The sequence below is a fragment of the Malus sylvestris genome, chromosome 6 (assembly GCF_916048215.2).
Source record: "Malus sylvestris chromosome 6, drMalSylv7.2, whole genome shotgun sequence".
NCBI classification, from domain to species: domain Eukaryota; kingdom Viridiplantae; phylum Streptophyta; class Magnoliopsida; order Rosales; family Rosaceae; genus Malus; species Malus sylvestris.
In genome coordinates, this window is record NC_062265.1 from 32,604,952 (window position 1) to 32,618,472 (window position 13,521).

Consider the following 13,521-nt stretch of genomic DNA (forward strand, 5'->3'; position numbering starts at 1 on the left):
TAGCTAACTTGGCTACAACCTGGTCTACTGTTACATTGTAAGCTATTAGCCTTCTAATAAAGAGATTTCTCTTTGAATTAAGAAATAGTTTCAACGGCGTTAACTATCCACTATATGCTTGCCACATGTTCAATGTACATCTATCTAATATACGCTAGCCGCATGATGAATTGGTAATAAGAGAGTATCGCTGCTTGTTGTGACACGGTGTGTGCATTGGAAAAAATAAAATAGAATTCATTTGGGCCAATTGTATTGTTTACTTAAATGGGCCCACGTTTCCAAATTTCACTAAACAAGGTCCGAGACTTTGCAGTGGACTGCCCATGGATAATCCAAACCGGGTTTTGTAAGACCGCATGACCCGATTAAATATATACCGGTAAAAAACCGTTGAAGTTTTATGCGTACGGTTTTTGAAAAGTCAATCGCCTTTAATCTAAATTCCACTTCCACCAATACGGCCTTCCGGCGACACTACTGATCCTCCTCCGCCGCCGCCGCCTCCTCCTCAGCCTCCGCCTCTTCAGACTCTTGGGTTTGATGGAGGAAATGATGGGTCTGTCTGGAATCGGTGATTTGGTCAAACTCAACTGGGAGGAGGAGTCGTACCCAGTGCCCAATGACTTCTTTGTCCTCCCCTTGTTCGTTCTTCTCTTCCCGTCACTCAGGCTCTTCCTGGACGTTTTCGTCTTTGAGGTACAACTCTTTGCAGCTCTCGAGTTTATCGGACGATTTAATTTCGGTGTACTATGGAATGGAACTAGTTTTGCACTTTGTAATTATTTGTGGGTGTGTATATATGATTAAATTTCAATTCCATTCACTTGTTGCTGCTTTCCTTTTTATCAACAACTGTCGTTCGTGAGATTTGAACTCGTGACATGCTTCAATAAAGCGGAGACTGAGTGCCGCTAGACCAGATGATCACGTGCATTAACTTGATGTTACTTTAGTACCATCAAATTGTAGAAAATGGTAATAAAATTGGGTCTCAGGCTGCGTTGGTAACATTTGCAGTTTAAAGTTGTGATCTTTTCACTCTGATTTGGTTGAGTTTTTATTCTTGTATTGTCATTCGTAAAGCTGTGATCTTTCGCGGTTACTTGCAATCCCACATTCCAATTGGTTGTGTAAAGACAAACATCATGCCGAAATTATGAGTCATAGGGACATTCTAAGCTTTTCGTATCAAACTATGAGGAATGCAAATCTCACCATATGAAGCTTTTCGTCGATATAATGTTGTTCCACATTACGTGTTTCATTGCTTGTGAGGGTCTATATACTTTGGTAGACTTGAAAATTATGGTCCTTATCAGTTTGAGTTGTACTTTTTGTTGTTTATTTTTTTGGCAGAGATTAGCAAAGCGCCTTTTGTTTGGAAAGAAGTATGCATCGCTGAATGTTGAGACACGTGATAATCGGAAGAAAGTTAATAAATTCAAAGAGTCGGCATTCAAATGTGTTTATTTTTTCACTGCGGAGCTTTTGGCTCTATATGTTACGTACGATGAGCCTTGGTTCTCTAAAACCAGATATTTCTGGGTAGGGCCTGGCAATCAGATTTGGCCCGACCAGAAAACCAAGTTCGTCTCTTAACTCAGTTTAGACATCAGGTTTTGTTTACTTTGATGTCTGATGATGTGTGTAATTTTGCTCTACAATCAATTGCCTTTTGCATCTCATCTGGCTTGACATATTCACTATTGGCAGATTAAAATTGAAGGCGCTTTACATGTATTCCGCTGGATTCTACATCTACTCCACCTTTGCTTTGGTGTTTTGGGAAACAAGGCGTTCTGACTTTGTAGTGTCAATGTCTCATCATTTAGCAACTACGATTTTAATTGTGGCATCTTACATATTCAAGTTAGTTTTAAAGCATGTCAACTTGCTTCTTTGCTTTTTTCTTATGCAGGCTAGCCTCTATCTTTTCGTGTGTCTTAATTATCTGTTTTGTCCCTCTGCAGGTTTTCTCGAGTAGGCTCGGTCATTTTAGCTCTCCATGAAGGATCTGATGTGTTTTTAGAAATTGCAAAGTTGTCAAAATATTGTGGCTTTGAAATGCTTGCCGGCATTGCTTTTGTTAGTTTTGTTCTCTCTTGGACGGTACTACGTCTTATTTACTTTCCATTCTGGATAATATGGAGTACCAGGTTAGTTAAATGTGCAGAGAGAATTTTTCTGTTTTCCTTTCGGCGTTAACATTGGCATAGAGAATATATCATATACTTATTGAATTTCCTTGTTAAATGACGCTTTTTTCTCATGATATCGTATACAGAGATTAATTTTTGGTTCCATTTGTTTCTGGCAGCTATGAAGCTCTTCTGACCTTGGACAAGGAGAAGCACATAGTGGATGGATCTATATACTATTACTTGTTTAATACTCTTCTAATTGGCTTGCTCTTTTGTCATATTTATTGGTGGAAGTTGATGGTTCGGATGCTCGTGAAGCAAATTCAGGCTAGAGGGAAAGTTGATGACGATGTTCGATCTGGTAACAAGTTCTTCTATTGATAGTTTTATAAGTCGGACATATACCTTACTTGCATAGGGGAAAACGGTAATTGAAAAATTGGATTTTACCAGCACGAAACCATGACAGCAATTGGCCGGAAAAAAAAAATGAATCCAGGGTTTTAGGGATTTGTCCGTTTTCAAACTAATGTCATATGTTTTAACCTGCTCACGCTACCTTTCATGTTTACCGCAGATTCTGAAGGTGAGGATGATGAACACGAGGACTGACAGTAAAAAGACACAGTTCAAACTCAAGTGAGGTGCCTATGTATTCTTTAGACTACACAAAAGATTGTCAAACAATTTTTATGAGATCCACATCATGTCCTTCAAACAGGCAGGGAATCTGTTCGTCCATTTTTTTTTCGTATTCACACAAGCAACCTTGTATGTTGTGATTCTTAAAGAAATGTGCTTATAGAAAGGCATTGAGCCTGTGGAAAATTGAGAATGTGTATGTATTGTTGCTATCTGTAAACAGTTGAGTGAATCGAAGATTTAGGATGAAAAACCACCGTAGCGTTCTATCTCCGTAGGTCGTAAAAACCGATTATGATAAAATTAGTAACGTTCGAGTTGTAGCTGTACTATGAACTAGTTCTTGGTTTAGTTGTATTTATCTTCACAATAATTGAAGACGTTCCAAGTTTGAACAAGTAATTAAACTTGCTGCCGCTCGCTTAATGAATCGAAATTATTGTATTTCAACTAATCGAAAGAATTCGAGTCAAGGGAGACAAGCAGTTTGATAACTTACAAGTACAAAATCAAACAGTTGAGACAGGAGCACGAATGCACAAACTGCTAATCCTACGGCAAAAAAGTAAAAAGTATGTAATACTGGAGGAGCTGCTATAAACTCAGTTGCCCTATTGACCCCTGAGTACAAAAGAAAACGCACGACGTCCATCCGACATCAAGAACCTCTGCCGAAATGTGCAATGTCGACATGTGCGGAGGAAGTTCATTTTCATACTTTCTTTCCTTCTATATTATCTCACTTGGAGAACTTGGCGATCAACTTGTCCACGTGAATTAGGATATCGTCAATGCGCGGACGGACTGCAGCCTGCGGCTGAAGCATCCATGTGATGAACTGGTGAAGAGCATCTGGATATGGAGGATTAGGTCCGGCTGGCCACTTTATCTGCACATTGACTATGGCCAATTGTAGGCTTCCTCCAGATTCGCCGAGTGCATATTCAAATGGAGACATTCCGTACCTGTTAAATAAAAATCAGGCATCAGAACTGAGGAAAAAAAATGGTGACAGCAGCTAACTAGAGGCACAGTTTTGCTTCTATGGCAGACGAGAATGATGCTGATCATGGTACTGATTGAGTATTTGGCAGTAAGCCATTACTATGCGAGATAACAAAATGATATTATGTATATTCAATATCTTAAAAGCCTTCACAAGCACGCAACAAAGGTGTCACAACCATGCCAGATACCGTTATGTATACGTATATGTACAAATTAAAACAGTTTCTTAAACAACGCAGCATAAAACGTTCACTAGTGGGGCAGAAGGTAGACGATCAATATGATTTTCAAACTTCAGAGCTATAATAGTAAGTTCAAGAAGAAGGTTCAGTACTCACAGTATTGCATACAAAGTGCATCCTAATGACCATACATCAGTTCTCTCGTCAATATCGGCTTGGCTTGGGCAATCCCACAACTCTGGAGCTCGAAATGGTGCCGAGCAATGCTCAGACGCCCATTCCTACATAACAAGCAAGTTAAATCACTTCAATTTTTTTTTCATCTAAAAGTTACCAGACAAGAAAACTAAACATTAAAAAGGTGTCGTTCTTTGAAGACATTAAACCAATTGAAATCAAAGAGATACATATACGCAACATCGGATTGCATTAAGCATACTGAACAAAAAAATATTAGTTACTATTTCAAAAAATAAAATTTAAAAATACTTATAGAAAAATCCAAAATGATTTCAAAATATATACCTGCAACTGTAGTGCCTCTGTACGAGAGCGAATTTGCCTCCTCGCAGGTCGAGCACTGCCAAAATCCATCAATATTGCAAGAGGTGATTGTCCCTTTCTATGGGTTATCAGAACGTTACCAGGTTTGATATCATTATGTGCATATGGTGGATCGAAAGTGTGCATATGCTTGAGTCCTGCACAAAGCTGTAACATTGTTTTTTCTAGGTTAGAATGCTTTTGATGCTTCTAAATATGTTTTACCAACAAAATATATCACTGTGGGACATGAAAAAGCAATTGGAACATGGCACATCAATTGCCCCCGGAACTTGGTAGCATTGCTGAAGGCTTTTCGACCAGTTAATATAGATTGCTTAATAAGAAGTTAACATACTGTAACGTTGTTTATGGCATTACTGAAGGCTTCTTAAAAAAGTTTTAAATGCATCACACAATCTACAGTTTCTTGAGCAGAAAACAGCAAAGACTTTTAATTTGATATCAAACACTGCACCTCAGTAACAAAGACATATCACATTGAGAGGTAAACTGTTGTACAATGTACTAATCACTAACATTTCGATGTTAAGTGGTATCATGACATCATTAGTTCAGATTGACATTCCCTTCGTTTGGAAGTGTAATATTTTCAAGTTAAAAGGGAAAAAATGGGGGATGAAATATTCATTCACCTGCCGGAATATTTGAAGAACATCTGAGGTGGAAAAGAACTCCTTTTTAGTTTTCATAGTCTTGGCATTGTCCAGTAATGTTCCATCCAGATGAACGGGAAATAACAAGTATGCTTCATGGTTCCAAGATTGTTCTTGTGTAGTCTGTCAGCCAAAGAGAGTGTTATAGATGAATCAATTGCAAAACCGAAAACGATGACAAAATTGACGGAAGGCTCCCATTCCGGGAAGAAAAAACCTAAAGTATTGCATACGCCATATGAAACTTAGTATTCCAGATTTAACCTTAACGGCAATAATGGCATGATCAAGAAGTGGAAGCAGATTGGGATGACTGAACAGCGATGAAACACGGATCTCCTCCTTCACCAACTCCAACTGCTCACTATTCTGAATGAGAACCTTTTTCATAGCATAAGTTCCATCATCTGCGAAAGAATAGAGTACAAGCAAGCTGTAATCATTTCTGAAATTGAATTGCAAACCGATCAATCACCGGAGCATCAGTCAAGTATAAACAGTAAGAACTTGAAGGTCAAATCACAAATGCATTCATCACTGGAAGGTCGAAACAATGCCATAGGCTCAGATCAAACATTCATATTACCAAACAATCGATGCACGCTACCACTCAACACATTCGAAGAACAAAAGAGTCACACTTTAAACTCAATTCAGTAAATTCAATGGCCAAATCACCATTGCTTCCCAGGTCAGAGAATCAAAACCAATAATTTCAGATTCATATATCCAAATGACCCAGATCACTAATTCCTCAAAGATACAGACTTCAACCATTTTCAATTCAAATCAGTGCAACCCAGATCACAAAATCCAAAACAGCTCACAACCCAGATCACAAAATTCAAAACAGCTCACAACCCAGATCACAAAATTCAAAACAGATCACTACCCAGATCCCAAATTCTCACAAACGCATCAAAAAATCAACAAACCCCATAAATTGAATCACCTGAGACGTGAGAGGGATCCTTGAATTTCTTGGCGAGGCCGCCACCGCCGGAGGCGGAGGAATCGGCGACCACCTCCTTGACCAAAAACACATAGGCGAACCCACCTTCCCCGAGCTGCCTCACGATCTTGAACCGGTTCTCGTTGATCCACACGTCGCCTCCGCCGTTCACGGCGTCGTACAGAGCGCCTAAACCAGAGAATGTGCACCCCATCTGGTTACTCGTTATTCAGCTGTTGATCCTCTCTCTCTCTCGAATAAATAAATAAATCCAGAAACCAAAAAAGGGAAGCTTTCAAAAACGGAATCGTGTTTTCGAAAACGGATTCGGAAGAGCTGAGGAGTTCATGTCAATCAGTCAATGGAGGAGGAGGATGGTAACGAGAAGGAGCTTTGAGTGTCATTTGGGATTTGTGTTTTCTATTTGTTGAAGGTTTTAATTTGGTGTTGGATCTCTCAAATTACAAATCTGAGCCACACATGACACATGGATGGATGCATTTTTTTGGTTCTTTAGTCACTCTCACTCCCCCTCCATTTCTTTCTGTTATGTCGTACCAAAAACCAACTTTTGCTCAAAGCAATATAAATAATTTTAATTTATTTTTTTAGGAAATTGATTAATTTGATTTTCTTTTCAAATCTCTCTTCTTCTTCCTTTTTTTTTCTTTTTTGGTCAAATCTTAATGATCATTTTTTTTGCATGTGATTCAGATTCTAAAAGGTGTTAGCCGCTAGTTGAGTGGCGGTTAGGGGCCTAACGCCTAGGCGGAAAATACTAGAACATATTGAAAATATTAAGAACAAGCATATAATGTTCATCCAAATATCCAAAAAGTCTCTTACAATTTATAGAAAAAATAAAATACAAAATGAAAGTTTTTTTTTTTTGTCTATATGAAAATCGCAACCTAGGCGGTCTAGGCAGGTAGGCGCCCACCTAGGCAAGTTTAGACACCATTTCTTATTTTTTAAACACCTAATTATTAATAGGAGATGTGGCCAACCGCCTAGATTAGACCTAGGCGGCCCTAAATAGAGATTTTTAGAACATTGCATGTGATCGACATTGGTTTTCTATCTCATCAAAATTTTTACCATATGTCATTAATATTTAATTTCTTTAGCCAACTTTTGTCCAAGATGTTTTTTTTTTCAAAAATAGTCGAGAATTACATCATCATAATGTTTTTTTTCTTTTCAAATTGATTACTAAAGTATGTTCTCGCACCATCGAGGTTCCTTCAAAAATCAATTTGAGTCAAGAGAAACCATGTCCATAATTCACATTTTTTGTTTTTGCGGTTAGTGACACACCCTGACCTAAATCCAGGTGTGCTAGCCTCGATTTAGGTTGGGGTGTGTTAGTTAGTGTCATACTTCTCGATATAAAGATTTTGAATCATTAACCATTCGAGTTTTTATAATCATAATACAATGTATGACAAAAACAACATTATCATTCCATTACCTACGTCTTAAAGATAATAAGTGAACTCGTCACAATGGTTAAGAGAGTTTTATGCATGTCGAATGTTGGTGTTAAATGCAGCATTTAAAACATATTTGATGTCAATCAGTACTACGGTCTGGTGATATTCTTCTTTACTTGGAAATGAGAGGTTTTAGGTTCAAATATCGTAAATAACGAATTCGATACTAAATTAGATTGTCCATTGTATAACTTAACCAAACTCCCCTTCCTGATGAGTTTCTCCCTGTACACGGTAGTACGGTACTGCGATGGACCATCGATTAGTCAACCGTCTGACTAGAGATAAACCTACTTTCTTCCAATTACCAACTTCCAACCGACAACTCAAAAGTTAAAATTAAGCCATATTACCACAGTAAAAAAATTATTTACGCTGAAACTTGAGTGCCGAGTTTACATCCCTTTGGCTCCAGTTACCCTCAGCTGGCCAAGTTTAGACTTGCAGGTAGGCAAAACCAGTTTCTTACTGATATGATAGTTGAATGCTGTTAGCTAGGTACAAAAGGGTGTCTGTCAACGGAAAGATTTCACGCGAAAGTGAAAAAATTTCGAGTTGCAGTTCCCGGAAAACCCGCTGGAGCTACCGATCCTAAACCGATGAACTTAGATGTTTCCCAGTGCTTGAAGGCTGTTTCCGAAGATGCAATGTATAAATGTTATGCAACTCGATTAAACAAATCTTCTTCGTAGCAGTATTCGTACACACCAAAATTCAATCAACGAGAGTTATGATAACTTCTTTGTCTCTGGGTCTAAGCACTTTATTACCTTGTACTTCGGAGGCTTGTAAGCCATACGCTGTAACGTTAGAACGAAGTGGAGACTAGCGGTCTCTGCTTGATTGAGTGCCCTGGACACGAAACACATAGAACTGATGAATCAAGCTCTCTGCACCATTCTATGCATGAAAGGAATCATGGTTGTCGATACTGAGTGGAACGCGTGGTTGTTGCTGAGTAATGCAATGTATATTTCCACCCCCCAGAACAATCTCCCTTGCGCCTTCAATTCTTACCACCTGACTCACCGGACATTGAAATGCTTGTTCAGTGACAGAAAAAGCGGCAGAAACAAACACAAGTAAATATAAAAGAAGATGAAACCATTTTCATCTACAAACGATGTAAAACCCGTCTTTGTTTTCCATAGCGTTGAAAAGAGACCGCTTCCTATCATATTATATTCACTTTCACAACGATACTAAGCCTAGCACAGCATACACTAATGATACGTTTTACAGTCTCACGATTGCAGCTAATAAAAATCACAGGGTTGGTTAGGCTTTATAATCTGCAGGTCCAAGAAGTTCAAATGTTTGGATGATTGAACTGGGTATACGATTATATCTAAAAAGTCTATGAAGATGCTGGAGAAAATCAACAATAAATTGAGCTTACTTCATGGTTTGGGAAGGCTTTGGATAGGACGCGAACTGCCTCATCATCCCATTTCTGGTCCCCAAATTGGGGTGCAATGATTGCTCCATTTGCAATGTAGAAATTAACATATGAAGCAGCAAGTCTCGTGCCTGCAAGTCTCGGTTTAGCTTCGCACTCCTCCTGTAGGGACATTAAACACCGGAAATAAAAAGATGCACCAAGACATTTTTAAAAAAGTCAACCACAATGTAACAATCAGACTAAATCAACATTTTCAGACGTTAAATTAGCCTTTAGCTCTATGTATCCAGACTCAGTTAAAGCAACATGAAAGATGGACCGTGTCCGCAGTTTGTACAATGTTTACCTGAAAAAGTCCGGCAGCCTCTCTCTCTGTCATATACAGCGGCCCTGGTATGTGAAGTTTAATTATTTCTAATTTCCTACCCTTGGCATCAGTAGTATTGGAGAGAACAGAAACGGCTTCTACAGCTCTTTCATACTGAGGATCCGTTTCATCATCAGTCCACGACAACAAAACCACACCAGGCTTTACAAAACAGCACAGACTGTCGATGTGACCATTAGTATCATCGTCTCCTGTCAAGGATTTTTGTAGGTAGTTTAGGTTTCAATAAAAGTAGGCGGCCTAAATTATATCTACCATATGCATATGCAGACTTATCATGTAATATAAATCATTGCAAGGGGAAGGAAAAAATGAGCATCATGAACAACGAGCTTTTCATGCAAGATAGTACGTTAGAAACCAAGTAGCATTCTTACCGTATAATCCACGAGGCAACCAAATGATTTTCGTCACTCCGAGATATGCCTTAAGTTGATCCTCTATTTGCTCCTTGGTCAAATGTGGGTTCCTGTTTTTGTTTAACAGGCACTCCTCGGTGGTGAGGCAAGTCCCTGAAGGAAGAAAGCAGGTGCTGATTAGATCATAAAGATTACAACTACATACTGGCAGAAAGAATGAGTTTTTGCAAATGGCAATTTTTTGTGCCGAAAAGAAAAGTATACAGGGTTCTGAACTTTTACGAGATGAGGCACATGGTAGTACAAATCATAAGCAGCCATCGCCAATTTTTGTCGTATAAGAATAAAGAACAACGAAAAGAGAGAGATACGAGGTAAAGTCTAAAGTGGGTGCAATTGCCAGTCAATCAAAAGCAAGGGTTTTTTATACAGAAACAAGAAAGAACAGATTACAACAACGACCAGAGTCTCCCATCATTTATGATTCAAACAGTTTCAAGGCATGGAATGGATCCGGAAGTAACTCTGCTGCCGGTGAAAGCCAATTCATAAAGAGTCAAGAACTTTCCAAATGCTAATATAAGCTTAAAATTTTGTTACCTTCTCCATCGACATGGATGCTTCCACCTTCGAGAATCATGGAGTGTTGAAACCTTGGAAGCTTCTCAATTTCCAGGATCTGCAGAGTATGAGTGTTCAGAAAACGATTAAGCAGTGTCACAAAGAACAAAGTTACACGTCATGTTCAATCAAACGATGATCTATTTAGTTACTCTAACCTTTTGTGCGACAAGAAGATCATGACTCCAATCTCGATAACAACCATCATCAATGCCTATGAACAAGAATAAGTCCATGTAAAGTGCAACGATGAGTAAACATTAAAACAATGACATTATACCCTGAAAACATCGAAGTTTCTAACAATATTTTTGTATTGTTCAAAAACAGATTATAGTGTTCCGTTGCTTGAAAATTGATGAGATTATAAACCCTACCTCCCCAACTGTTGAAAGTCCAATCAATACCAGCAACCTTTGCCTCTCGGGTACCAGAACAAGACGCACTTTTTCCTACGACAAACTAATGAAAATAGAAAAAGAGTAAGAATACGAAAAAATCAGCTAAGGAATATCTCATCAGAACTTAAAAATGAGTCGAAGGAAGAAGCTCACTGTTGGTCCTGTATCACGAAACCAAGAATCATTCAAACTCATCTCGATAACCCTGACATTTTCTGGTAGCTGACTTCGTGCATTTGCCCACTGAGCGTAATGAACTCAAAATCAAATCTCATACGGGAATGATATAAATGACGAGTAGAGACACCAAAGGCTTTCCAAATTATACCAACCTGATTGGCACTCGCACAGACAGTCACAGGCTCAAACTTTGAGATTGCAGATGCTACCTTCGTAAACACCTGTTGAGCAGGCACTGCATTGTCTCTCCAGTTATCCGGGCGTTCCTATAATTCACAACGAGCTTAATTATCACAAGTAGATGAAGCTTTTTATGAGACAGAATACTGAGATGAAAACAGAAGTAAGATCAACACATCCATGAAATGAAAAATGTGAGGATTGACGATAATGAGTGACTGTGCCACCTAAATAAGAGAACCGAGCCCTAACGGTATAGAAATATACAACATGGATCACTGGATGCACCTATAATCAATGATGGCGGAGTAGTATATCGAGCCTTCATTGGCAGAAACAGGAAATTCTGTGTTTTTAATATGAATACTGAGCAGCACAAGCCCCAAATCCCAAGTAAATAGAGATACTAGACCTGTTACCGCGAGGGAAACACTTAGAATTTCATATAAAACGCTACACCTCTCAGTATTTTCGAGATAGCACTGAATTATCCTGCATTCTTATAACTAACATAGAGCAAGCAAAATCTGTACTCGAAAATCGACTTCCTCCTAATAACTTGCTACCGATGATATCACAACTGTATCAAATGAGCAACAACAAGAGGACATATCAATGGAATTGGCAGGGCTTCAAATACACCTTAGCAAGACAAAAAGCGCAATCCCAAGAGTATTTTCGGGATAGCGCTGAATTATCCCGCATTCTTATAACTAACATACAACAACAACAAAGCCTTTTCCCACTAAGTGGGGTCGGCTATATGAATCCTAGAACGCCATTGCGCTCGGTTTTGTGTCATGTCCTCCGTTAGATCCAAGTACTCAAGTCTTTTCCTAGGGTCTCTTCCAAAGTTTTCCTAGGTCTTCCTCTACCCCTTCGGCCCTGAACCTCTGTCCCGTAGTCACATTTTCGAACCGGAGCATCAGTAGGCCTTCTTTGCACATGTCCAAACCACCGGAACCGATTTTCTCTCATATTTCCTTCAATTTTGGCTACTCCTACTTTACCTCGGATATCCTCATTCCCAATCTTATCCTTTCTCGTGTGCCCATACATCCCACGAAGCATCCTCATCTCCGCTACACCCATTTTGTGTACGTGTTGATGCTTCACCGCCCAACATTCTGTGCCATACAACATCGCGGCCTTATTGCTGTCCTATAAAATTTTCCCTTGAGCTTCAGTGGCCTACGACGGTCACACAACACGCCGGATGCACTCTTACACTTCATCCATCCAGCTTGTATTCTATGGTTGAGATCTCCATCTAAGTCTCCGTTCTCTTGCAAGATAGATCCTAGGTAGCGAAAACGGTCACTTTTTGTGATCTTCGCTAGATTGCTTCGGTCATTAGTGTGGATAAGTATATAAATGGATAGAGATAGGAAAGCAAACACAAGATGTACGTGGTTCACCCAGATTGGCTACGTCTACGGAATAGAGGAGTTCTCACTAACATAGAGCAAGCAAAATCTGCACTCGAAAATCGACTTCTTCCTAATAACTTGCAACCTATGATATCACAACTGTATCAAATGAGCAACAACAAGACGACATATCAATGGAAATGGCAGGGCTTCAAATACACCTTAGCACGACAAAAAGCGCGATCCCAAGCCAACAAGGCTCCTGCTTTGCGAGGGTTTGAGGAAACGTCTATGAAATTTTGTATTATTCAAAAACATGAAGTACAAACAAAGTACAAAAAACACAGATTCTGAAAACCCCATCAGCCACAAGGCGCAGAACAACATACAGAATAATTCTACTACATAAAGATGCAAAATTAACCCAATTAAGGCACTTGGGGTAATTAGATGGTAATTAAATGGAAACAGAAGTGTTAATACTTACAGGCCATCCAATCCAACACTGGGAATGGGGTTCCCACTCTGCAGGCATGTAGCATCCATGGACAGCCGGTGTGCCTTCCATCTTCATCTCTCTCTCTCTCTCTCTCTCTGTCTTGTTACTCTCTCTCAACTGAGGTCTTCTGTCTTACTTATACTACCCTTCATGCACGCGCCCACCGTGCTGTAGGCATTTTTTGAATCACAGCCTACTAAGATGGACTTACACGTTTTAAATATTTTTATGTATAAAAAAATTGTAAAAAAAGAATTAATTGTGCATTATGCATGTGCGAAATATCTTTTTTATAACCGGCACTACACACCTTTTAAGATATTTTAAATGTGTTTAAAAATAGAGAAAATAATATTTAATAAACAACTGATTAAATCACATTATTACTAACCCATTGTGAGGTACTACTTATTTAAAATAAAATAAAAATGGCGTTCTACGAAGGATTTACATGTTTTAAATATTTTTATTGTCACAGTC

General features: G+C 38.9%; 3 protein-coding genes across 3 annotated transcripts; 1 reads left to right on the forward strand and 2 right to left on the reverse strand.

The window, feature by feature from the left end:
* The first annotated feature begins 392 nt into the window (after nucleotides 1-392).
* On the forward strand, nucleotides 393-3,039 carry LOC126627170 (ceramide synthase 1 LOH3-like). Its single transcript, XM_050296599.1, has 6 exons — nucleotides 393-699; nucleotides 1,360-1,589; nucleotides 1,717-1,872; nucleotides 1,974-2,159; nucleotides 2,321-2,505; nucleotides 2,722-3,039. The coding sequence occupies exons 1-6, from the start codon at nucleotides 544-546 to the stop codon at nucleotides 2,754-2,756; spliced, it is 948 nt and encodes a 315-aa protein (XP_050152556.1). The 5' UTR covers nucleotides 393-543; the 3' UTR covers nucleotides 2,757-3,039.
* A 173-nt stretch (nucleotides 3,040-3,212) lies between these two features.
* LOC126627169 (uncharacterized) lies at nucleotides 3,213-6,685 on the reverse strand. The gene is made up of 6 exons (XM_050296598.1): nucleotides 6,149-6,685; nucleotides 5,461-5,603; nucleotides 5,176-5,319; nucleotides 4,502-4,687; nucleotides 4,133-4,257; nucleotides 3,213-3,751 (listed from the first exon to the last, which is right to left on the reverse strand). Exons 1-6 carry the CDS (start codon nucleotides 6,360-6,362, stop codon nucleotides 3,526-3,528), a joined length of 1,038 nt encoding a protein of 345 aa, XP_050152555.1. The 5' UTR covers nucleotides 6,363-6,685; the 3' UTR covers nucleotides 3,213-3,525.
* Nucleotides 6,686-8,291: 1,606 nt separating this feature from the next.
* Nucleotides 8,292-13,191, reverse strand: LOC126627167 (agmatine deiminase-like). The gene is made up of 10 exons (XM_050296596.1): nucleotides 13,030-13,191; nucleotides 11,145-11,258; nucleotides 10,966-11,055; nucleotides 10,789-10,873; nucleotides 10,570-10,625; nucleotides 10,391-10,469; nucleotides 9,809-9,943; nucleotides 9,390-9,622; nucleotides 9,041-9,202; nucleotides 8,292-8,661 (listed from the first exon to the last, which is right to left on the reverse strand). Exons 1-10 carry the CDS (start codon nucleotides 13,114-13,116, stop codon nucleotides 8,542-8,544), a joined length of 1,161 nt encoding a protein of 386 aa, XP_050152553.1. The 5' UTR covers nucleotides 13,117-13,191; the 3' UTR covers nucleotides 8,292-8,541.
* Between the last annotated feature and the right edge of the window lie 330 nt (nucleotides 13,192-13,521).

Coding starts and splice junctions, on each gene's coding strand:
- LOC126627170 (XM_050296599.1), top strand. CDS start 544: ATGGAGGAAATGATGGGTCTGTCTGGAATCGGTGATTTGGTCAAACTC. Junction 700..1,359: donor TGGACGTTTTCGTCTTTGAG/GTACAACTCTTT, acceptor TTTTTTTGGCAG/AGATTAGCAAAGCGCCTTTT. Junction 2,506..2,721: donor TGATGACGATGTTCGATCTG/GTAACAAGTTCT, acceptor TGTTTACCGCAG/ATTCTGAAGGTGAGGATGAT.
- LOC126627169 (XM_050296598.1), bottom strand. CDS start 6,362: ATGGGGTGCACATTCTCTGGTTTAGGCGCTCTGTACGACGCCGTGAAC. Junction 5,604..6,148: donor GGATCCCTCTCACGTCTCAG/GTGATTCAATTT, acceptor ATTCTTTCGCAG/ATGATGGAACTTATGCTATG. Junction 4,258..4,501: donor CAGAGGCACTACAGTTGCAG/GTATATATTTTG, acceptor CTTGTTATGTAG/GAATGGGCGTCTGAGCATTG.
- LOC126627167 (XM_050296596.1), bottom strand. CDS start 13,116: ATGAAGATGGAAGGCACACCGGCTGTCCATGGATGCTACATGCCTGCA. Junction 9,944..10,390: donor CATCCATGTCGATGGAGAAG/GTAACAAAATTT, acceptor TTCTTCCTTCAG/GGACTTGCCTCACCACCGAG. Junction 9,623..9,808: donor GTTGCCTCGTGGATTATACG/GTAAGAATGCTA, acceptor AATCCTTGACAG/GAGACGATGATACTAATGGT.